At 38.0% G+C, this 24,894-nt stretch overlaps 1 protein-coding gene across 2 annotated transcripts; it reads left to right on the top strand.

Annotated features, from left to right (window-relative positions):
- Positions 1 to 491: 491 nt before the first annotated feature.
- Positions 492 to 24,031, top strand: LOC113057060 (uncharacterized protein C20orf194-like). Of its 2 annotated transcripts, none has more exons than XM_026224089.1 (37): positions 492 to 648; positions 3,408 to 3,487; positions 3,615 to 3,740; positions 3,842 to 3,966; positions 4,280 to 4,376; positions 4,463 to 4,569; positions 4,738 to 4,815; positions 4,897 to 4,998; positions 5,696 to 5,751; positions 5,857 to 5,992; positions 6,115 to 6,196; positions 6,280 to 6,316; positions 6,393 to 6,477; positions 8,145 to 8,221; positions 8,594 to 8,638; positions 8,748 to 8,793; positions 8,873 to 8,981; positions 9,066 to 9,136; positions 9,295 to 9,345; positions 9,443 to 9,533; positions 9,614 to 9,717; positions 10,059 to 10,205; positions 10,324 to 10,409; positions 10,543 to 10,644; positions 10,970 to 11,090; positions 11,203 to 11,291; positions 11,574 to 11,711; positions 11,953 to 12,078; positions 12,262 to 12,299; positions 12,820 to 12,955; positions 13,035 to 13,121; positions 13,203 to 13,309; positions 14,986 to 15,060; positions 15,872 to 16,047; positions 16,352 to 16,417; positions 16,511 to 16,604; positions 20,749 to 24,031. In XM_026224089.1, the coding sequence occupies exons 1-37, from the start codon at positions 572 to 574 to the stop codon at positions 20,853 to 20,855; spliced, it is 3,477 nt and encodes a 1,158-aa protein (XP_026079874.1). In that variant the 5' UTR covers positions 492 to 571; the 3' UTR covers positions 20,856 to 24,031. The 2 variants fall into 2 exon arrangements, with proteins under 2 accessions (XP_026079874.1, XP_026079873.1); XM_026224088.1 differs by having other exon boundaries at positions 9,063 to 9,136.
- The last annotated feature ends 863 nt before the right edge of the window (positions 24,032 to 24,894 follow it).

Raw genomic sequence — 24,894 nt, 5'->3', positions numbered from 1 at the left:
TCTTACAACTTTCTCACAGGACAGATTAGAGGAAAAAGAAGGAAATTAAATTTGGTTAAAAAAAAAAACAACAAAAAAAACTGTTAAATAAATGCGGATCAGTCTCTATAAACCATAAACCATTGTTAAATTGAAACCTTATTGCTGTGTAAAAGTGTAAAAAAAAAAAAAAGTGTTTTGTTTTTTTTTATTTAAAAAAATGACTTAACCGAGAATAGCATTGCTCGAGGATTGCATGAGACCCTGGTCATATTTCTTCCTTCGACCTCAGCAGCGTAGGAGAAGGCAAACGTATCATTCTTTTGTTTTGATTTTGTAATAAATGTGTTCATAAACATTTCTTATGCCAACCTAATAAATAACTGTAACAAACAATGTTGCTATTTCCATCAGGGGATGGCACACTGTCTGTCCTCTACTGTGCAGCGCTGAAAATATCGACTCCCCCCATCCCGAGAAGATGGTATGCGCGGTTCCTATGCGCTCCGGTCTGTTGTTCTCTTCTCTCCTACAGTGAATCGTTAGCATACTATGGAGACTAACAGCAATAGAAATAGTGACAGATCTCCAAATGCTTTCTAAATACCAAACAACGACTATGGCTGCTATAAGGAAAAACAAATCTCCTTTAATGACCGCGGCCGTAAGGTAATTATTATTTTCCGTCGTTTATTTTCGTTCCGGTTGTATTATAGGCACAATGTTGATATTTTAAGCAGAAATGACCGTTGCTGAGGCTCGTGGGCCAACCGTCCGCGCGCGCGCGCCTTTTCATCCATCTAAAGAGATTTATTTGTAATAAGATGCTAACATTACCAGTTATTCAATAAAATTGTAATTAGCTAGCAGATAATTGTCGTTAAGCTAATTGTCGAGCGCCCCCGCCCACCCCTCAGCGTGAAGCCATTATTCTCGCTTGAGTTCTGATATGATCCCCTGAGACGCTTCTCGCGTTTCCAAGATGGTGACAGCATAGGAAAGCTGTAAACATCCGTTCGCCTGGGTTTCAGTTAAATATGAACTTAAAGATGTAGATTTTGCTATGCCTTGAATGTAAAACGTAACATCGATCGTTTATTCTTTCGGTAATTCAGTGGTAAATTCAGTATGACCGGCAATATTTGAATTAACTTAATTGTCGAGAGACATATTTCATCTCATGCTAAATAATGCTTGTTTGTAATTAAATCCATTTTAGTTAACTTACACGTATTGTATTAAATATACGTATATGAAAATAAATAGTACAGTAACAAAAATCTTGATCTTGACGTTGTATAGCTGTAGTGTTAGCGTAGCCATTATATGAGATCATGGCCAGTTATATGTGGTGGTTTGGGGGATGGACGGAGGGCCATCATGTTTCTCACAAACATTCTAAGAAAAAAAAAGAAGAAGCCTTTTTGTGTCCTATTTCCAAGAGAATATGCATGTGGTCTCACATTATTTGATAATATTAAATGAATAATTCACCCAAATAAAATAATTCTGTCATTATTCACTTTGTCAATCCACACTCACACTTCAAATTTTTCTGTTGAACAGAAGTTCATAGTAGCCACTAAGTGATGCCTTTAACAAACCAATTGCAAATGTTTTTATGAAAGTATAAACTAAATATGAAATATACTCTACAAATATTAAATATAAAGGTTATGTAAGATCTGTATCCTTTTTATTGTGTTCTTGTGCTTGTTTGTGTCCCCTCAGGCAGGCCTTGGGAAACTTATCAATCAAAAACAAATAACTATCATCCTCCTTTTTGTATTGTATATGCATAAGAATGAACATTTATTTAATTTAAACTAAACCTTCATTACTAACCCAAAATAATTTAAAACTATTAAACACTCTTTTATATCAGTGTTGCCAACTAGGGGTGTAAGCAGAAATCACGTTTCGGTACGTACCTCGGTCTTGGCGCTATGGTTCGATGCGATGTGCATTTCAAGCAAAAGTAATAATCGATAATCATCGCTGGGTATTATTCGATTAGTAGTTGATAATCGCCCCCCCCCCCCCCCCCCCCCCCGCACATGCACCCACGCACACGCATAAACACACACCCATAAAAAATGAGAGATGGAGAGAGACTGTTCAGGCTTTCAATCTGTATGATAACAAACTGTTTAATTCATTAGAGAAAGGTCTACCGTAATCCAAGCCAATTGATGGTTGTATGATTGCTGAAACATAACCGAATGACGCCACTTATTAACAGTCCGCCTATTATCAACTGCTATGGCTGTAGGAGCCTAGGACATTTCTATTTTTACAATAAGCATGAACATTCATAGCATTTTTTTAAAGTTTACAGATTAATTAAGATTTGAACAGATTAATTCAGGCATGAATATTAGGCTTAAAACACATTACGAGTTAAAACAGAATATCATAAAACACTACGCGCTAAAACATATTATGAAGAGCCTGAATGACGGCACTAATTTGATCATTAATTTTAATGTCTGTATTTGTAACAATAACCTATTTCATATTTTTATTTAAAAAATGAGCATGTCCACAGTTCTACAGTTATTGGCGGCTCTACTCTCTGGCGTTGTCTCACACTGCACCTCATGCTCTGGCCGGTGTTCTGTCCATCTCTGCTACCCTGTCAGATTTTGCTACCTCCCATGAAACAAGTAGGTAGTACTTATATGGGCCTGCTAACCGAGGGGAGCTTTCAATTGAAATGAGATAACTAATATAGAGCCTTACATGGCTCGGCCCGGCCCGGGGCTAATCAGATTTCTCTACCCTAGTCCGACCCGAGCCTGAGTCGCTATCCTCATTACATTAATGTACCATTACACCCCTAGTGCCAACCATCAAAATTGATGATTGAAACACTCTGAAACCATGGTTCAAATCAGTATTACGTATAAAAGCATCAGTTTGTGAATTAATGTGACTTGGGGGGGAGTTTGATACATGCTTTGAAAAAAAGAAGATTTGAAAATAATGTATCAGTACTTTAAAAGCACCCATCATCACTAGTTACAGAACAAAGAGACCCTGTGGCATTCAGCCTTTTTTAATCTGTGCATGATTGCAAATGAAATTTCAGTACTCTGGTGTAGAAGATTATTAGTTAAGAATGACTTAAATTTAATCCAATCCTTGCCCAGTTTTACCACATGACTCCAGAGGACTTGGAATATAGTGAATGAGTCGTATAAACTACTTTTATGGTGTCCTTGGTGCTTGACAGCCCTGATCACTATTAAGTGTTCTTGTATGTAAAAGAGCTGCATAAAGAGTTGGACAGACATGATGGTGAATAAATATTGGCAGAATTGAAATATTTGTGAACTTCCTTCCTATTTCATGTAATACAGGATTGTATTGTTTTTTATATTTCCTGAACCATATTCATCGAATGTAATGCAATGCCGTCCTTGCAGCTGCTCCCGCTTACGGCAGGTCCAGGCTCTCCTAAGGGATGATGTTAATACAGCTCCAGATGGCATCCTTTGCTCCCTGGGTGAGTTAATTAATCAATATCACCTGTGCTCTTTCACTCATATGATCTTTACTCCAAAGAGACAGGCAGAGATGACTTGCTCCAGTGAGCCACCTGTAAGTAATATGCTGTGTTTGATTTTTTTCAGGTATTGACAGTCGCTACAATGAAGGCTGCAGCGAGCTGGCCAACTATCTTTTCTGCGGCTTGTATAAACACAACCATTTTGACATGGAGAAGATCCCAGAGGACTTTCCAGAGGAAGTGCTGGATGGTACAACAATAATATATGCACTTATAGGGTTAAAAAGCACTTTCATTGCTATCAGTTATTGTTGGCTGGATTGAGCATATTGTATGTTTGCTTATTCCTAGATGTGATCATCCTTATTAAGGCGGAGTGTGTGCATCTGTACTGCAACCCAGTGAATTATGGGTACCTGCTTCCCTATGTATCTCACTGGAGGAATCTGCAGCTTCATTGTCTGACCGAGACAGAAGTAATGATCTGCAGCACTGCTTTCATGATATCCATAATCCATAACATCTCTACTAATGATGCACTAATATTAAAGTTCAAGCTGATACAATAGGCTGTTAATTATTTTCATGTGATGGCAGATATTAAAATATGATGCTGTTTTGACTACATAAACAAATGTTGTCTATATGTCTAATAATGTAATAAAGTATAAATATTATTACTTTCTTACATATTAACTTTATGTGAGCATTAGATGACAGCAGAGAGATTTTTAATGTAAAGAAAAAACCACCCATATTGTTGTTTTCTTCTTATTTTCTGTCTCTCAGTATGAGGATGAAGAGGTTGCGGAGGAATTTAAAATCTCAAGTTTTGTGTCCATGGTTCAAGACTGTCGTTGCATTGGAATTCCCTACAGTTCACATGGTAAGCATGTAATACACTGATGAAGGACCTGCAAAAGTGTTGTTCTTTTAACCACAATGTTTACTGTTGATTCATTTTGTCCACAGGCCATGTTCAGAAGTTTGACATGTTCATGTTGGAGAAATGGCCTATCATTCAGGCATTTGCCTTGGAAGGAATTGGGGCTGGGGTGTTTTTTACCATGAAATATAAGGTTGTGTATTTATACTCCATGACCTTTACTTATACATGACTTATGGGTTATATTAACATTTTGTAATAATCATGTTATATAAACAACACGATAATAGTGTAAATAAAAATAAACAAACATATCTGTTTTTATTGTGTTCTTCACCACATTGTTTCTTGCATCTTATAGCTCACAGATGTAAGTCAGAGACTTTGGCAAGTCTACAGCAGCTTGGACCCAGCGTCTCTGGACTCTCTTCTTAATGAGGTAAATCACTTTCACAGATTGTTAGTCAAATGCCCATGCACACATTTCTTATACAATAGTGGATGTGATATTCTGTCACAGGATCTTCAGCTTTTCGAAAGACAGTGGAGCTGTCTGTTCTCCAGTATGGAAATCGAGAGTGCACTTTCCATGCAGGAACTGTCAGAGGCCCAAGTTGCGGAGGTGCTGTTTGTAATATTATCGCTACCCAAATTTAAAGTGTAAAAAAAAAAATGCTGTAATAACTTTCAGATGACATCAAGTTTGCATGAGCTGGAAAATGTTAATATAGTTAAATAGCTATTTAGTAGGGATGCACGATATTGGATTTTGGCCGATATTCGATATGCCGATATTTTCAAAATAATTTTGGCCGATGCCGATACCGATATCGATATATATACAAATATATACTGATATATTTAAACTTTAATTTTACTGAAGAGAAATCCATGTATCTCTTCTGTACTGATTTTACCATAAATTTATTATTTTACAAATGTAGACAGACATTCACATCTGAAAAACAGGTCAATTATTTCACTTGGAGAATATCGGTTTGGCTCATCGGCAGAAATATTCATATCGGCCGATACCGATAATGGTCATTTTAAGCTTTTATCGGCCGATACCGATATTGTGCCGATATTATCGTGCATCCCTACTATTTAGGCATTGTAGTTCTCCGCAGTTGACTGCAACCTCAATTTTACTCTGTTCTTGTATGGAACAGCCACTTAAATGGTCCCAATGGATAAAATCCATTACAAATTAATCAAGTCACTGCATATTTTTTATGTTGGCTTTAACAGTCACAGAGAATAACATGTTGGATATGATTCCTTGTGTGATGCTTAATCTCATTTTCTGTGTCTTTCAGCCTTTCAGAACATATTATTCGCATGGCCTCATTTCCAGCAATATCACAGACAAGAGGTATTTACACATGCTACAGTAGCTCTTATTTCTAAGAAAGACATTCTGCAGGAATTATTTCTCTTTGTGTGGCATTTAATGAATTTTACACTGTCTGTATGGCAGTAAAAGCAGGCAGCCATTTGTGTTGTTTGGGAGCCACTCTACTAAGGAAGATCTGGAGAACTACTGTTTCACCTTCCCCTCTGAAGGCCACCAGGTTCGCAACACTGGCCCCGGTGGGGGTGTTGCCAAACACATGGTGAGAGTGCCACACAGCGGCGTGATGACTGAGACCTCGGCTTAGATGAAATCCTCTACTTCCTTTATGTATTTTTCTACATAAAACAATTTAATATGTGTGTTTGTTCACCTCTCTCACAGCTGCTGCAATGTGTGGCTCCTAAAGGGCCACTAGCCTGTGCTCGAACCTATTTCTTTGGAAGCACACATGTCCCTTACTTAGGTGAGTTTATCTCTAGAAAATGTTTTAATAAAATTACTTTTAATTTCTCTGTCATAAGTTTACTGTTTTTTTTTATTCGACAGGAAATAACAACACCCAGCAGAAGGGCACAGATCTCCAGTAAGTACTCCAATCACTCTCTGTACCATGTTTTGATGACTGGATTTGTATTAAAGGTAGACCGGTTGTGTTGCAGGCTGCTTTCACATATCTACTCAGCTGTGGTTCAGTCTGTACTAGCAGGAATCAAATGTTTCTCCATCAACTCCAGTGCTAGTAAGGTAAGTATTACACCAAAGGGGCCCTGTTTAGTAAAACTGTAATGAACATTAATGTAGAGTGTATGTGAAAAGTAAAGCTTATTTAAAAATAAAATAAAAAGACAACTTAAGAAGTATAGTTTTCCGATAACTATTAGTATAATGTTTTAAAATCACCATAAGTGTTTTCCCCTTAGCAAAGTTTTATGGACAAAAAGAGGCCATTGTCATGTGTATTGAAACATTAAAGGAAGACGCCACAGTTTTTCTATATTTCACTATGTTCTTCCCTCAACTTAGACGAGTTGATACATACCTCTCCCGTCACTTGCTGTAGCACATGACACCACTATGTTAGCGTTTAGCTTAGTACCATTCATTCCTTAGGATCTAAACAGGGATGGCTCTTCCGCCATACATTATAGTTAGCATTTTTTATCCGCTTAGAATATCGGCACGTTTTATTTAGTGTCACCATACTTACTTGTGTAACTACTCATGTAACCGTCTTTAAATAAGGAAAACATGGAAGTGTTTCGTAGCTTCTAAATTCATCCCTCAGACCTGCCAACCTGTACACATTTTGTGTGCCGGATACACATTTTGACCTAAAAGTACGCTGGTAAGATTTGTCACTCTAAACTATGCAAAAATCTAGTGACCACTAGTGTCCACATGCAGTATTCAAAACAAGCAAGAGAAAAAGATGAAGAGTTCAACCAATCATACCATTTTTGTTGTTGTTGTTGGTTTTGTTCTTTCCTAGTAGCCTATAGTTTATAGTTTCAGTTCAAAGAATCTCTGACAGAAAGACTGCGTGTGAGCCTGACAGAGACGAGCTGTTTAATGTGTTTGAGATGTGCTGTTTTCCTTAATGCATAACTTACATTGCACAGGTATATTCTCCATCTGTAAATGTTAAAAAACAATGGAAATATTTCCATTTTGCTATCAGAAGTGCATGAGTTTCTGCTTTAGCGATTCTCTGCGAATCATTTAGAACGAGCGCCAAAGAGACAGAGCTCAATGAAATTCATTCAAGAAGCACAATAACTCTGACTAAAGTTTACATTTTGCTGAAATATTTGTAAAAAAAAAAAAAAAAAAACAGTAAACAACTGTAAAAAGTAAAACTGTAAACTGTTAATCCCCACTCCAACACCCATAACCCCCACCCGCCTGCATGACTGGCCGTCACGCTGATGGTACTCCAAAAAAAATTCCAAGACTGGCAGGTCTGATCCCTGTTTAGATTCTGAGGAATAAATGGTACTAAGCTAAACACTAACATAGTGGTGCCGCGCACTACAGCTATTGAGTGCATACACCGAGACAGGAGAGGTATGTATCAACTCCTCTAAGTTGAGGGCAGAACATAGTGGAATATGGAAAAACGGTGGCGTTTCCCTTCCAGAAATCACTGTAAAATCAAGCAGCATTCTGTTGGTCAATATGAATATGTCTGCGTGTGGAAAACTTCCCAAATAATTCTTAAATATGTGGATTCTTATTAAATTGATTGGATTTTGCCAGAAAATTTGGTAAACAAAGGTAAATATGACAGCACCATGCCAGAACTAGAACGATGGCGACATTTATATAGATATAAGGTGCCTTTATGAAATCATTATGGATTATCAATACAGAAAATGATGCACATGATGTATTTTTTTTTTTTTTTTTTCAAGGCAAAGGATGTAGCTGAGCAAACGTTTCATCTGGCCTTGGACAACTTTGGGTTGATTCAGTACAGGGGAGCTCTCAGGTATGCTATTCACACAGAAAGAGCCCAGAAGAAATCTGCTTTTTTTTTTCTGTGACCTTTTCTAAGCCGATATAGGGGTTAATTCTATGGAATGAATTTGAACAATGTAATAGTAAGGTGAAGCATGATCAAATTATGTAAAACATATTTCTTAAACAAACACACAGTGGGTACAGAATGTATAGAACTGACAGACATTCCAAATCTGTGGAAATCTCTTTATATCTTTCTCTGGGGTTCTTAGCTTGCAGATTCCTTGTAGCCCTTGGCTATTAGACAATGGTTATTAAATGTTAAGCTATATTTATGTCTCACTGTAGGACACATTTAGTGCTTGCTTTGTGAATTGAGAATCTACTTTGTTTAATTCAGATCCAAAGCTGTGTTTAGCATACAAGCTGTCAACAATGAGGGAACGTGAGTTTTCTATGCACACAGACAGCTATTGCCCTTCACACATTATACTACAATGTACATTTTTCCACATTCTGTGTTTCATAACTTGAAACAATCTTCCTTTACACAGAATCATTCCCCTCAGTGATGAGGACAGTCGCTTTATGGTAAAAACTGTGAGTATAAAACTTTCCCCTCTCGGCTGCAGCTTTTCATTTTACTGCAACTTGTATCAAATGACTGACTCTGCCATAGGCGTCCATGATGGTGCACGATATCCCAGATATCCATTGTGGAGGAAACCTGGGATCTGTAGTATTCTCGGAGTCCTTTCTAGAGTCCAGCGTTTACATTCAGCAAAGAGGTAAAAATCTGTTTTGTGAGAGTATTCAGTAGAATTAATACTAAATAGTACATGCGAGAGTGTAAAGCATCTCTTCTCCTGCAGATGGCGCTCTTTCCTCTGACAGCTGTTTCACTGTGCTCACCTCCTCAGTTCCTCGCCATGTCTGCTGGCTGGTATAGTGCACTCATTGTCTTTCTGCACAGTTGTGCCAAAATGTGCATTTCTTGTTAAAAACGAGCAGTTATGGCAGAATAATATTTTAGCAGTACTGTTATGATTGATCATTTTGATTGGACGCTGAGTTAATTGATTATTATTATTTTTTGTACAGGTAGATGAGGCTGATGTGCGAATGTCTGAACAGGCTCAGCATCTCCTGAAGGTGAAGTTTTACAATACTACACTATTGAACCAAGTCGCTCTTGCTGCATTAACTGTTATTTATATACATACTTTAAAACCTGTGTGTGTGAAAACAGGAAGAGGATGGTACGTGTTTGGGCATTCCTCTGACAGTGAGAGACTCTGCCTACATGTTCTCCAACAGCCTGCTGTCTACACCTGAGGAAGGTCAGATTTCATCTCTACTGGAAAGTCATGGTTTCAAGGAGTCTGTGTGCTTAGGCATTAATGTGTTTATTGTCCTGTAGGGAAACTGGTGTTTTTCTCTGAGGGTATCCTGTTTGTGCATCCTCATCACGGCTCCATTACACTCTCTATGAGTCACATCAACACCATTAAGCTCTATGATGGGGTGAGCATTAATACTTCTATTCAGTAGGGATGTATTAAATTGATACAAATTTTATATTCATTAATCAGAACAACTTATGAACATAGATGAATTATAAAAATGTTTCTTGAGTACCAAAGCAGCATTTTAGAATGAATTCTGAAGGATCATGAGACACTCAAGAATGGAGTTGTAATTAATGGCTACATCACATGATTCAATTACAGAAAAAAGAAAGTAAAACATAGAAGTAATTAAATTTTTTACTATTTTCCTATATTTTTGATGAGATGAAAAGAAATATATTTTAACCCAAAGTATATATAATCAGTTAAGCTCTGTATGTAATGTTGTTTTCACAGGGCTCTCTGTCTGATGTTTCAATGCTGTTCATCAAGTATCAGACCTCTCTGCTTCCGCACCTTCCGTTCCCTTTACACAGTGCTGATTTCTCTCTGGCGATCGCTCTGCTGCCCAGAACCAAGAGCTACAAAAGCTTCTATTCACAGGTGCTCACACACACACACACACATACATATGCAGGTGGAACATTTAGGTTTCTGTCGTCCTGCAGAGTTGTATTCTGTTTAATGTTTGGTTGTAAATGAGTTGTGATATGATTTGCAGGTCCTGCCAGCTTGGCGTAAGTCAGACTCTGAGTTGAGAGTGCAACACGTCCTCAACGATCAGCTGAGCCCTGAGCACAAGAGCATGTGAGTTAACACTTCATTCTGCATCAGCTCAGCCAACAGCTTTCGGTCTGATTTGTTAAGATCTTATTGTGCTTGAGCCCAGAGGTACCATGATGTAGCACATAAATGTATCCCATGACGTGTTTCCTCTCAGGTACTGCAGGCTGATGAAGCTTCATGAGATACATACACCAGCGGCAAACAGTCACAGAGCTGTTCTGAAGACTGCTTATCCACAGCTGCCAGAGCAGGACAGGTAACACACACATACACACCTCCATCCCGTTCTAACTAGGGATGATGTGGCAGAATGTCAAGCGATAAATCTGTCCCTGTCTTGTTAACCTGAATTTTTGACCTAACCAGCTGTGACTATGACAAGCAATTGACAAGAAATTTTACCAGTTGCTTGGTTTCTATCGGTCAGTTCTGTCAAAATTCTGAGCCCATCACGTTGAAAAATAAACAAATTGACGCCAAACTGTCTTGTATATACGGCATATATTCCGATCGTCTTATTGGTTGCACTGACTTTGTTGCTCTGCTCGTGTACATTGATGTCTGTCAAATTTTCTGCTCAGGTTCCTTCAGCATTTTGCCATCAGCTGTAGCGTGGGTGAAGAATCTGTCTGTAGCGACCATTTGTCTACTGTGTTTTCAGACAGAGCACCTGAAAACATCAAACCTGAATCCAAGAAAAAGGTGAAATGCATGTATATAAATGCAACACAGTCATACATAATCTATCTGACAAGTCGTGCTGGAGGAAACGGAGCATATGAATAATAATAGATACATGTGTTTGTGTGTGTAGGTGGTCCTCACAATCATTGCAGGCTTGCCAGGCAGTCATAAGGAGAATCTGTGTGATTTCTTGATGGAAGTGAACCAAAATAGTGCCAGGTGAGAGAGTAATCAAAATGCCTTAAACTTTATCTATGCTCATTACAACTGTCACGTTCTTTTACATTTAATATTGGATGTGGCAGATTTCTGACTTCTGACCATAATGATTTTTGCTGTACTGCCATTGGAAGAACATTAATAGAATAAGAATATGTGCTCTAAATAGAAGGTTTTAAATTCTGACTTTCTGAGTTCAATGGAAAGCATATTGAATGCTAGTGTGCTCATTACGGTCTTTTTATCCTTAAACTCCTAAACTGAGGCCTGTTTGATTGACAGGTGGGAGGTGTTTTGCCCTGCTCTGGAGGGCTCTGAGGAATTCAGTGCATCACACCTTCAGCGGTTCCTGAGCAGCCTTCTGGCCAAACAGAGGGAGACGGATCTGAATTCAACCAGAGTTGTGCTGCTTATACCAGGGTAAGACAGACATGAACATCGAGTCTCAAAACCTTGAGGATCATGTTTATTTCAGCTGCTCACTACTGATGAATTTTACAGCATTGACACTTATTGAACATTGAATGACTTGAAGCGAATAACAATTAAGTTGCCTTCTCTAGAGCTGCTTATAGCTAAATTGAAGTGTTTTCAGAATTGATTACCATCATATACAAGAGTGAATTAAATGACGTTTCTATGCTTACTGTATGTGTTGTAGGTACACAGATGTCCTGGATGTAATCCAGGCAATCACGGCTCATCCAGACCCACAAGTTCACAGCCAAGTGACAGTGGGTGCCGTCTCAGCATGTGTTAACCCACTCACATCCTTCATCAAACACAGGCACGAGTTTTTCCAAATGACATTTATCACACCTACTTTTCCAGACGAACACTTGTAATTTAGATTGTAAATGCTGTTATAAGAATTATCTGTCATTATGTAATTATAATGTAAGTGTCTAAATGGCCTGTTAACTCTGTAATTTCCCTTGTTTGATGTCGTCTCTGAAACCGCTCTTTACAGACTTCTCTTCCCCAAACTCCTGGAGCAGTGCAGTCAGGGTGAGTTTCTCTAAATATGGTGCCTGTGTGTGGATGTTGCGGAATAGATTATCCGATCTGTCGCTGTTGGGGGGTTGTATCGTGTGAAATCTAATTTTCCTGTTTTTTTGAAGATTGAAAGTTCTTTGTACTATGAAACCTACCATAATTTTCAAAGTTTGAACTTCCCTTGCTTTGATAAAGTGCATTTTTAAAACTAAAGTTAGTCAGAAACTAAACAAATTTGCATATGAACAGTGCTCAGCAACGGTGTTCAGCAATTTTCTGTATATGCATATCCCTCTGAAGAATCCCATGATTAGAAACCAGTATTATTTTATACAACATTCCTGATAATTTCCATCTGATGAACAATATCAATCAAAGTGTACTGAGTATATGAAGACAGTGAGACATCACCAGTGCGCCCTTAATTAAAGCAGCCTCATTTAACCTCAGTGCTCTGGGGAATGGCCTCTGTAATGAGTGCACCGTAAGTGGCTTTGGATAAAATGATTTCTAAAATGAGTTTCTCTTTTAGGCGTCGTCAGCAATGTTATCTTCACGGGTTTGACTACTGAGCAGAAGCACCCACTTCTCAAACACATGCAGCAGCTGATCCGTGCAGCCAATCCCAGCACTGCATTTATCTCAGCAGAGAAATGGGCGGTCAGAAGGTTTGTACATTTATATTTTCTCTGACTTACACACTCACTTAATTCTAATATTACGTAGTGATTCTTTTTTGTATTGTAGGATTGAAGATATACGGCTTATTCTGAATGACAGCAGTTTCTCACAGTCTCATATGATCAATGCACGATACCTGCTGTATCCTGGCTGGTAATGGTTTCATTTTCTACATGTGTGTGTATACACAGGTGTATGTTTACCTATAATAAACTATGCTGTGTGTTGTTTAAGGTGGGAAGGCAGGTTTGTTTCTGGAAGGGGATCATTGTCTATGTCTCAGCATTGCATTGAGTTCAGTCGTCCATTGGAAAAAGCGTTATTTCTGCAGCGCTGCAAAGGTAAGCATCATCATCCATAAGACTGTCACAATTTTTTTCAATGAATTGAGTTAGAAATAATTAAAATAAAAAACTAGAAAAATAATATAAAAATCATTTTAGGCTTTGCAAAAAAAAAAATATTTTTATACAGTGTTTTAAATAATTAAAATATTTACTTTACGAAATAAAATGAAAATGACAAATGTTGCATTACTTGAAATGTTTAATTACTAAAACTAAATTCAATTACTTCTACTAAAACAAAAATGCTAAATTGGAAATAAAAGCTAATTCAAAATATTATTAAATACTATAGTAATATATAAATAACACTAAAATAACACTGGCACAGAGAAGGATGACGTGAAGAAAATGTTTTTTAGTATCATTATTTCCATTCTAAATTATTCACCTGGCATTGTAAGGTGGTCTGGATAACACCCTCAAACCTTTATGTTGCACAAAAGAAAGCCTTTACAGTTCTGTTAAAATATGTTTTAATTAAAGATTAAGAAAGTAAATAGGGTCAGTTGAATTGAGATGAGAATACCACCTCCTGAAATTATCAGAATTTGCATAATGCACAAATGCTTTAAAAAGACGCACAACCTAATGGCATATTTACTAGGGTTGGGTACCGAAACCCGGTACCAACATGGCACTGGTACCTATGGAACCGGTGTGCACCGAACTGAATAAGAACGCAAATTTCGGTGCCAAATTTCGGTGCCCCTTTAATGCCTGTTTAAAGCATCTTTAAAGCGACAATCAAGCCCTTAACACATATGAACGCATACTTTAGTTATACTTATTTAAATATACTTAATCTAATTATACGTACTTTATACATAAACTACTGTGCAAAAGTCTTAGTCTCAGACATTCTGTTGTCAGACTGCTTGTGCATTCAACAATCTCACTAGATTATTATAAAAATTAATGGCAAAATGAATGTTTGGAAATGTAAACTGATATTTCCTACTTACATACTAAAGCAAAATATATAAATAACTGGCTTAAAACCCTTTTTTGGGGGGGAAATACTAATGTGCCTAAGACTGTACTTTACAAATGACATTGTTGCTACTTTATAAAGAATAAGCATATAGTCATTCACAGAACTGATTAAAGACAGTGACAGACAGCACTCATTTGAACTAAATATCAGACAGAGATACAGTAGAAACATAATGTGTGGTTTTGTATTAAATAATGACCCAGATCGTGAAATACATTTATTAGCCTTAGAGTAAGTCTTTAATGTTATCCTTTGTAGGCTTTTTTTATTTTATTTATTTATATTTATAGACGTATTGGTTCAGGCACCAGTACCATTTTAAAAGTATCGCAATGGCACCAGTATCGAATAAGACACAATCGATAACCAACCCTAATATTTACTTAAAATGACTTTGATTTGAAAAGACCTCAATCATTCTGCATGTTAAATTACAATCATATAGTGGCATCAAAATAAAGCAATCTGATCAAGTAATTGTGATCAGGTGATTTTGTAAAAATTGTGGGAGTCCTAATCATTAATCATACATATTCCAGAGGGTTTAATTATAAAGTGATTGCTGACAGTATATGTAAGGATCCTGTAGGATCATGTGCTGAAAATGGAACTGTCTAAAGTAAGTGTTCAAAATCAACACAACTCACAAGTCTCTCTGTCTCCTTTCTTTTCTCAGCTCTGAAATCCTCTCTCAAACCCAGCTCTTTCACAGGAAACATCTATCACATCAGTGGGAAAGTGCTGTTCTCTGGTAGGGCAGTCGGTCTCCATAACCTCCCTCAAATCTGTCTTAATATGACTTTTTTATGGCTTTATACAGCGTAACATAGTCAATCAAAATCAATTATGATGGTCTATAAATGTGTTTTGTTTGATTCTAGGAAGTCTATTGCTATGGTTCTGTCTCTGTAGTTAATGTATGATTTTTCTATGAGAAGTAGTAGGCAGGGGGCCTGTGGGGTAACGCCATACGGTAGGACTTTCACCTCTGGTTCCTCAAAGTGATGTGGCCTGCACACATCTGTTTTCACTCCGTTTCCTCCTGTGGTCACATTTTTTTGGAGGGTTTTTGACCGTCCTCTGTTTCTTTTGAATCAGTGGTGAAGTTGCATGGTGAGAGTGGGCAAATTGACAGAATGGAGAGAACTAAGTAACAGTACATTAGATAGTGTAGTCCATTTAGGACCCATACGGTCCGAACACCATCTGTGATGCCTAGTTATCACCATAAATCATCTGTGTTTTGTTATGGAAATCTTTTGATTTTTGATGCCTACGTTTGGTTTTGTGTGTGATTTGCTTTCAGGTCTTGTAAGTTGATTTTTTTTGTAACATTCAGTGCATTGTGATCAATTGTTTTCAAGTTTAACTCCTTGCTTGCTTGTAGAGTGCACAGTCGTAGTCCACACTGCAGAGGATGGATGGATGGATGGCTGTTGGCACGCCATGCTAGACATAGCTTCGTCTGATAACATGTTTGATAAATTAGTGTGCAGCATGTTGAACTCTGTGAAATGTGTGTGTGTGTATCTGACTGCATGTGGTGTCTGTTTTCACTATAGACAATGACAGACAGATGGTGGTAAACTGTAACTCTATCAGTGGGAATGTGACCATTGCCCCTGATCAGGGGACTCACCATGGCCCACGGACAACAAACAACTGTTATCTAATGTTTCACGGAGTGGGGCTCACCCAGGAGGGGCTGAAAGACTGGCTTCGGCATTGTGCCAAACAGGTACATTCTCATAGGTGGGAGCAGGTGGAATCCACAGACTTCTTCCATATTTTCTTCCCTAATTTTGTGGGAGGAATAAACATTGATTTAAGCATAGCAATGTGTGCTGAGAGCAACAACATATTGGTAGCTAAAGGCATTATCATATAACCCCAAATACTTAATAAACAATTTTGTGAACTATGTGCAATTCTGCAGACATCTGTGGGTACACTTTCCTGCATATAAGAGAAGGACATTTTAATGAAATCATAAACATTTGAAGGTTAGGGCTTAAACACGTCACTGTTTTTGTGTTTCACAGAAAGTTGCAAAAAAAATCAAGAAGAATAAGAGGACACTCACCGCACAGGAGATCAGATACATTCATGTGAGTACAGACACGCTTGCGCTCACATATTTATATTAATTTAGCGCCAAAGCAAATAGTTGATCTAAATATTTTCATCTTATGTGTCTTTAGGTGAAAAGGCACCTTGATCCTCTCCCTCCAGGTTACTTCTACAATGGTCATCACTTCGTCAGTTTCTTTGGAGAAAAGCAAAACTTCCATCCTCGTATCTTTAAATTGTAGTTTTAACTTTTTAACCAGATGTGGTGGTGAAGTTTACACTACCGTTCAAACGTTTGAGGTCAGTAAGATATTTATTTTGTTAATTAATACTTTTTTGTCAGCAAGGATTAGGGTTGTTAATCGAAAATCCAATCCAATTTCAGAATCAGAAACTTGTAAAATTTCAATTTCAATTTGACCTATCAATTCCTGTGTGAATTGAGGCTGTTAAAAATTTGTCTTTGAATCATCCATTCAGGAGATTCATTCCAAAAAACTGATTCATCCAGTGATGAAATAAGTAAATCTTGAGTGAGTCATTGAATCATTCCATTCATAAACTCCATGAGATTTTGTTTAGTTGCCTAATATTTTTTTCTTCAGAACTGTGAGAGAAATAGAACCTTCATTTAAAAAAAGAAAAAAGTTTATATTTATCCAGAATCAGGCAGCTCTATTTTGCATACAAACAGTTCTTAATGAAGTCCAGTTTTTATTTAGCTGGCTGATTTTTGTTCATGGTATTCGGCAGCAATTATTAAGTGTTTAGCTAAAAGAGACCCAGAATAAATATGTCTGATTTCTAAATGTTTTTAAATTAATTTTTTTAACTACATTGGAATCAAAACTGGGAATCGATAATGCTGCGTTCACACCAAACGCGAATAGAGTGTCTGGCGCGAATGATTTCAATGTTAAGTCAATGTAAAGACGCATTTAAGCGCATCTGGAGGTCTCGCGAAGGAGGTGTTTAGCGCAGCACAGTAGACGCCCGAGTTGAAAAATTTGAAATTTGAAAAATTCATGTTGCGTTAATCAGGAGCCTGCTCAGGAGTCACTCATTCAGCATGGAGGAGCGACTGATATTGTCAGTGAGAAGGCACCCGGAGCTATTTGACACAAGTTCATATTTCTATAGAGACGGGAATATAAAGGACCTCTTGGAAGAGTGTGTTTGAAATACACATTTCACTTTTGAGTCATGTACACGTTTATCGACCGGGCCTTCCTGCCATTTTTTTAAAACTATTTTCCCCCTAATATACTTTCCACTAAAAAGATAATGTGTTTATTCAGAGGACGTGTGCAGGAAAAAGAGTAATAGCCCCGAATGCTCGATCAACATCAGGCATCTTGCAAACAGACACCCGCCTAGCACTTGCCCCACCCACAAGAATCAGATTTCGCCTCAGAAGCATCAATTTTGCTTCAAAATCTTGCTTTTTACACCCGTCTATTTCGCTCTAGATGTGCGAATGCACTCAAAATGTTCAAGCAGCAATCTAGACGCAGTAGACGTGAATTTGACACTCTATTTGGTGTGAATGCAGCAAAAGAATCAGAATCGATAAGCAGAATTGGAATTGATCAAATTCAAGTGATACTCAACCCTAACAAGGAGGCATTAGAATAGATCAAAAGTGACATAAAATATAATATTACTAAATATTTCTACACTCCTAAGAAAAATGGTTCTATACAGTACCAGAAAAGGGTTCTTCAGCTTGTAACAATAGCAGAACCCTTTTTTAGTGCTAAATAGAACCCTTTTATAGGGTTATAGAGTGTAGCCTCTGTTAGTAATAAAGAATTATAAATAAATTCTAACAATATGGATTCTAAATTCAATGTCTCTGTTACTTAAGCCGCGTTTCCACCGCAGGAACTTTACCCAGGAACTAGGGACTTTGGCCTGGTACTTGGTGTGTTTCCACCGCAGGAACCAGGAACTAAATAAAGTTCCGGGTAAAAAAATGCCCCTCAGAAAGTCCCTGCTGGCGAGGTGGTACTTTTTCAAAGTTCCTGAACTTTCGGGGGCGGGACTTTGGCGCTAAACATTCTCATTGGTTGAGTTCACGCAGCATTGGTTGAGTTCAACCACCATTTATTCGAATCAACATTTTCAAAATATTACTGTTACTGTGTCATGAAATGTAATTTTAAAAGTATTTCAGGCGAGAATGTAGTTGTTTAAAACTTAAATCTGTGGTTTATTTATACAGACAGCGCCTGTTTAAAAATGTGTTTCGCCGATCTCAGAGACGGTGAGCTCCACTCGATCAGCGGGAGCTCAGTCCTCATGTATCCGCAGAGAGCAGCCTCATCTCGGATAGATCTTCTGATATGTGCCGCTGGCTCTGATGTCTCTTCAGTGGTTAAACATAAAATATAATTAAGCTGCGGGGTAAATCTAACAGGTTTTCTTTGGTCTGTATTCAATTTATCTATATGTTAAAATGAAAATAAAAAAGGCAAGTCTATATAATATTTAGTTTCATTGCAATGGCTGTATATAACATTACACATATCCCTGAACTAAGTACATTTCTGCAGCTGTTATTATGTTGAAATGAAAACGAAAGGAGGCAGTGGTATTTTATATCCTATTTAGTTTTATTGTAAATATACTGAGGGGAAAATTGCAGTAGCCAAAGCGATCTGAGTTCACGCAGCATTGGTTGAGTTCAACCACCATTTATTTGGATCATTTTCAAATATTACTGTTATTGTGTCATGAAATGTAATTTTAAAAGTATTTCAGGCGAGAATGTAGTTGTTTAAAACTCAAATCTATGGTTTATTTATAAAGACAGCGCCTAATTAAAAATGTATTTCACCGATCTCGTAGACGGTGAGCTCCACTCGATCAGCGGAAGCTCAGTCCTCATGTATCCGCAGAGAGCAGCCTCATCTCGGACAGATCTTCTGATATGTGCCGCTGGCTCTAATGTCTCTTTAGTGGTTAAACATAACATAATTCAGCTGCGGGGTAAATCTAACAGGTTTTCTTTGGTCTGTATTCAATTGATCTATATGTTAAAATGAAAATAAAATATTATAATATAATATTATAAATATAATATTTCGTTTCATTGTAATGGCTGCATATACACATATCCCTGAACTAAGTACATTTCTGCAGCTGTTATTATGCTTAAATGAAAACCAAAGGAGGCAGTGGTATTTTATATCCTATTTCTTTTTATTGTAAATATACAGAGAGGAAAATTACAGGGTTCGCGTCGTCGCTGACATCTCACTCCCCAGTCGAATTCACAAAATCAGAACTAACTACCAATGATGCACGTCCAAAATCAGCGTACCTTTTTTTTTTTTTTTTTTTTTTTTTTTTTTTTTTTTTTTAAATCAGCGGTACTTTGTATTGAGAAACGCGCAGACCTACGTCACCAGTCTATTTGCCTAATCTACCCGGTACTTTACACCGCGGTGGAAACGCAGAAAGCAACAGGTCTGGGGGGAAAAAAGTTCCTGGGAAAAAAAGTTCCTGGTACAAATGTTCCGGGTAATTTCGGTGGAAACGCGGCATTACTTAGTAGAGGAGTATCCTCAGCCAGAGCTGCTCACATATGTGATCAAAAAAGAAGAGAAAAGAACGTTTGCTTGAAAACCAGATACAATTTTAAAGTTAAATTTCTGTTTAAATTTAAGAATGAAATAATTTACCTGTTGAGAGTGTGTTGACAGTTTGTAGTTGGATCATGAACTCCAGAAACTAAGTAATGAAGTGCTTTGACAGTTACAAATTTGAAAAACAAATTATTCCTGTTCAAATCAGCATATTAAAATGATTTCTGAAAGACCTTGAGACGCTGAAAATTGAGGTAGTAATGCTAAAAATTCAGGAATAAATTATTTGAAATATATATATTTTTTACTGTATTTTTGATCAAATAAATGCAATCTTATTGAGCATAAGAGATTTCCATTAAAAGCATGTAAAACTTACCAACCTCAGACTTTTGAACAGTAGGGTACTTTTAAGCTAATGTCTGCAAACTGCAACAGTTGCATGCTGTTGATTACCACAGACAGTAATTTCAACTTGTCCCAATGTGTGTATAAACGCAACAGTAAGGTGATGTTTACTTTTATTAATCTGATAAGTAGGCTTAATGTTTGATCGCGAGCGTTGAAAAGCAGCATGTTTGGACAGCTTTCATTAAAAGTGTATTACTGTAAATGCATTTATACACACTGAGGCGTCATTTAAAATTATTTTCAGTCGTAATCAAATGCATTAAAAATAATATTAAATATTGACAAAATGTAATATTACTGTGTGCTTTTCGAAACCGCTGTGTTTGTGTGATCCACCTGTTGTTGATTCCTTACATGTGTGTGTTCAGTGATGGATCAGTTCATTGACGAATACGTGCAGGAGGCCAATAAGGAGATTGAACACTTCAACAGAGAGGTGGACCTGCAGCCACACGTTGACCTCTTCGACCCCTAATCCTCTCATCTGACAAATTCACTTTCCGGGGAAAGGGAGGGGAGGGTCACTTTACAATCACTAACGTCCACTATCCAATTACTCGCTCAAAACCGTCCATTTCACATGTTACAATGAGCGATTTGCTGTTGAGAAATGGGAAGGATTTAGCTCACAGCCAGGAAGAAATATCACAGCCTAATGAGAGATCCTTTGCCCAACATACCATGACTGTAAATAGTACCAGCACCCTGAGAAAGCTGAAACGCTGTTGTGTAAAACAGCAGTACTGAAGCCTCAAGATGTGTCAAAACATTCCTGTAAAGAACAATATTTTCTCTGTATTATAAAATAGAAGGTAAACAGAAATGCAAGGCTTATTTATAGGCTACAAGGGATGCCCAGATCATTACTCTCTGCAGTGTACATACTGTAGTGCTGAAGCTCCCTGCAGTGAAGGTTGCTCTACTGTAATTCCAGTGCCTAGCCGACATATTGAGCTGAATCATAATGAAGTTTGTCAGTGAGGCTGAAAGTGATCAAACAGAAGGCTCATTTCCAGCCGTGTGCATCTGGAAAGGCAGGTGCACTGCACCTGTCCTCAGTCAGCCTCTGTCAATCTATCGACCCCCGCTGTGTGGATCAGGGCTGAGGATCTCTCATGTGCTGCAGTTCTTTTCAGCCATTCCGAACCCATTAACTTGAGGGTGGAGCTTCAAGCAACCCCATTTCAGGGAGGGTTAGGGAATCAGGGTACGATGGAGGGTTTAATATTAGAAGTTTTTATGTGTTCTTAATCAGATTGACTTGTTGGTGTTGGGTTTGTTTGTAGCACCAGGGATCGGTTTGGTGTGTTAAACCCGTGCTTGCCGAGCGTGTGCTGGTACAAAAGCATGGCAGAAGCAGAATTAGTGTGCTTATATCACCCCTGTACTGTATTAGATCCGTACCGTTCTATATTACGGTCGTATTTTAACTCTATCTTGGGGTGTGTGTCATTCTATGCATGTTTACTTGGACTAATCAAACACAGCAGGAGAGCAGCAGTGTCTTGTGTGTGTGTGTATATACACACACATTTGAACTTTTGTTTATAAGACGAGCCTTAAAAGTAATGTTTTCAAACAATTACAGCGCTACTAAAGGGATGCCCTTCCAAAGAAACCCGGACACTGCTGGTCTCCTCTGTGCTGCAATATATTGTACCGGTGTTAATACACTACATGGTTAGCAATTCTTTCACCGAGCCATATTCACTCTTTACTGTGGAGATTTATGAGCTACATAGTGCTAATGTTGCTATGGGCCTTTTTAGTGTCCCTTTAGAGATTTCTAATGCGGTAACTTTGCCTTTTTGTCTCTTGAGACTTTTGTACCTTGTCAGTATGCAAGTGCAGTTTTACTCAAAGCCGCCCTGTTGTGAATAAACTCTGAAAGGACGTTGCTGAGATGTAGATCCGACAAGCAAAGAGAAACCGACTACTTACTAATAGGTGACAGAGCCTCAGAGGTAAGCAGTCACTTCTCGAGTGCTAAAACACTATCACTGATGTGCCCCCCCACACCCCCTTATACACAAACACACACACACCGCTCATTTAGCTGGTGGTGTCACTATTAGTCGGGTTCTACACAGCAGCTGTCCTTAATGGGTACAGGGCTACATACACTTATATAATGTGTAGTTCAAAGTAGTGGGCATTTTTAGCACATACTATCCACATATGTTAAGATGTCTTATCGAGTTCTATTTAACTGAAATGCCTTTCACCAAACTGGAACAACCAAGAAAGAAATCGCTACAGTTCGATCTATTTTTCATATTGGAAAAAAAGGTGATTTATCTTTGCAAATTCTATTTTTCTAATGCTGTGAAATCAATTAAATTGGAGCCAGATAATAGTATTCCTCAGGCGAAGCAGATTCTCTCCTGCGAGAGATATTTGGCTGCCGCTGCAGAGTCTTGGCTGAGAGCAGGGGCATCCCCAGGCAGAGCCAAGCGCCAGTGTTGGTGAAAGGATATGAAGAGTTGTTTGTCTATGTAAGTGTAAAGGGCCAGTAAGGGTCTGCCGAGTAACAGAAAGGCACTGGAGGGCCACCGTGTAAAACTCAAGAAATAAGCGGAGAACGATGAATCTGGCTTTTGCTCCTCATCGCAGAGGACTCTTGTGAGGCCCTCCAGAGGCAGTTCCTGGTATTATGTGAACCCCCCGTGGCCCGCACAGCTGTGCTCGTGGAGCTGAGGTTAGAGGAATAAAACAGAGTTTGGTGGAAAGGTTTATGGCATGAATATGTCAAGATACATTTTCAATTTGCGGCTGCAATGCTATTCAGGCCTGGGTTTTCCAAATGGTCAAACTTTTAAAGAAAAACACTTTTTTTAGTCTTAACATTGCCTTTGGTGGCAAACTCTTATTATTATAGATAATTATTCTGACTTTCAATAGTCACTGAGGGCTTGTTCCCAACCAAAACTTTTTATGTTGTCTAGCCCCTAAATCTGATCGTTGTTTTAATAACCACCCAGAATATTCAGACAGCACATGTCTTATGTTCTCAGGTATGTTGGCAATACCAGCATTCAAGTTTTATTTCAAACGTCCATCACAAGCGGCCTACATTTAGTGCGTTGTGTTGTGAATGAACGTGCTGTGCTTCGGGGGCAACAGAAAAATTAGGACAAGCTAAAGGGCTAAATGATTTCCAATTGCTGCTGGCTGGCTGGGGACAAGCCTGAAAATTGAAATAGCTAAAAATAGAAATTATTAGCTAAAAGTTATTTGCACAAAGCTAAACATGCACCCATAAGGTCTTAAGGCACCTCGTAAGGCGTTTTGGGGAAACAATGGACCTTTTTGACCCTGAGGAAAAATTTGGGATTTATATAGATTCCCAAGTCTTTACTTCAGTTTCTGAATATCCAGTGCTCGGAGTTCAAAATATATTTGATATCTTCTTAACTGAACAAGATTTCAGATGGTTCTACTTGAAAAGTGCCAAAAGTTCTTAAATAACTTTTGTTAGTTTGTTTGTTTAAAAGGGGTTTAACAAAAGTTTGTGGAAAAAAAATCTAAATTTGAGTGTTGTTTGCACAAAACTACTGTAACTCGTGTTTTCTCCTGTGACTGATGCTTTTTTTTTCTAATATATATGTTGTATTTATGAAAAAATAACTCAATAAAAATATTTATAAGCTATTTCTGTTGATGAGCTATTTTTATTATCAGTCAATCATAGTTGCCTGCTCAGGCAAACAATGCAGGCAAACAACATCTTCTGACAAAAACAGACTGAAAGAGAAGTGTGTTTGTGTGTGTAAGGTTATCAACTCAGCAGTGGATTTGTCACATGGTGATAACATCTTTTAGGATGCCAAGCCCAGCTTAAACACTAATCTCAGGGGCCTGCAACAACAGAAGCTATTTATAACTTAGTTTGTGTATCTGTGATAGGTAATCGAGCTCTGTTTTGTGTGTCAAATTGAAGCCTACCACACACATCCTTTTCCTGGCCTTTATTTTGGGTCCCTGCCCAGCCCACCTTCCAAAATACTTGCATTCAATCCACCGGGACTCTTCTCTAACAAACCCCAAGGATCTGCATACATGTCCCAGCCCATCCTCGGCCATTTAAACAACCTGTGCTCGGCTCCAGAGTGGGTCTAAAAACAATGCGCTCACCCTCTTGCAGATACAATACCCACATTTCTTTCAACTTACATCAGGCTCCCTTTATCTCTCCCTGGAGACGGTACCCACCCTTTGCACACATAGCAGCCATTGTTTTTCACTGGCCAGTGGGACGAGTTCAAGGTTTCATTTCTGATACACTGTTATGACTGCACTGCATCATGTAAACCTTACTAAGGACGGTTTGTCTCCCATGGCTCCTCCTTTTCCAGCATTAAGCATGTTTATTTATTATATTTATACAACAATTTAAATCTTAAATTGTTTAATAAGAATGTATGAATTGCAGTTTAAGATTGAACATTTACATCTATGCATTTGGAAGATAGTTTTATCCAAAGTGACTAACAGTACATTGCATACAAGCTAAT

This window comes from Carassius auratus, chromosome 38, assembly GCF_003368295.1.
Source record: "Carassius auratus strain Wakin chromosome 38, ASM336829v1, whole genome shotgun sequence".
Lineage (NCBI taxonomy): Eukaryota > Metazoa > Chordata > Actinopteri > Cypriniformes > Cyprinidae > Carassius > Carassius auratus.
The sequence above is the reverse complement of the archived record's forward strand: the minus strand, read 5'-3'. Positions and strand labels throughout refer to the sequence as shown.

Excerpts from the sequence above, each read along its gene's own strand:
- LOC113057060 (XM_026224088.1), top strand. The coding sequence starts at position 572 with ATGCTTTCTAAATACCAAACAACGACTATGGCTGCTATAAGGAAAAAC. Across the intron at positions 8,222-8,593 it reads CAGTACAGGGGAGCTCTCAG|ATCCAAAGCTGTGTTTAGCA; the intron begins GTATGCTATTCA and ends TGTTTAATTCAG. Across the intron at positions 8,794-8,872 it reads GTCGCTTTATGGTAAAAACT|GCGTCCATGATGGTGCACGA; the intron begins GTGAGTATAAAA and ends ACTCTGCCATAG.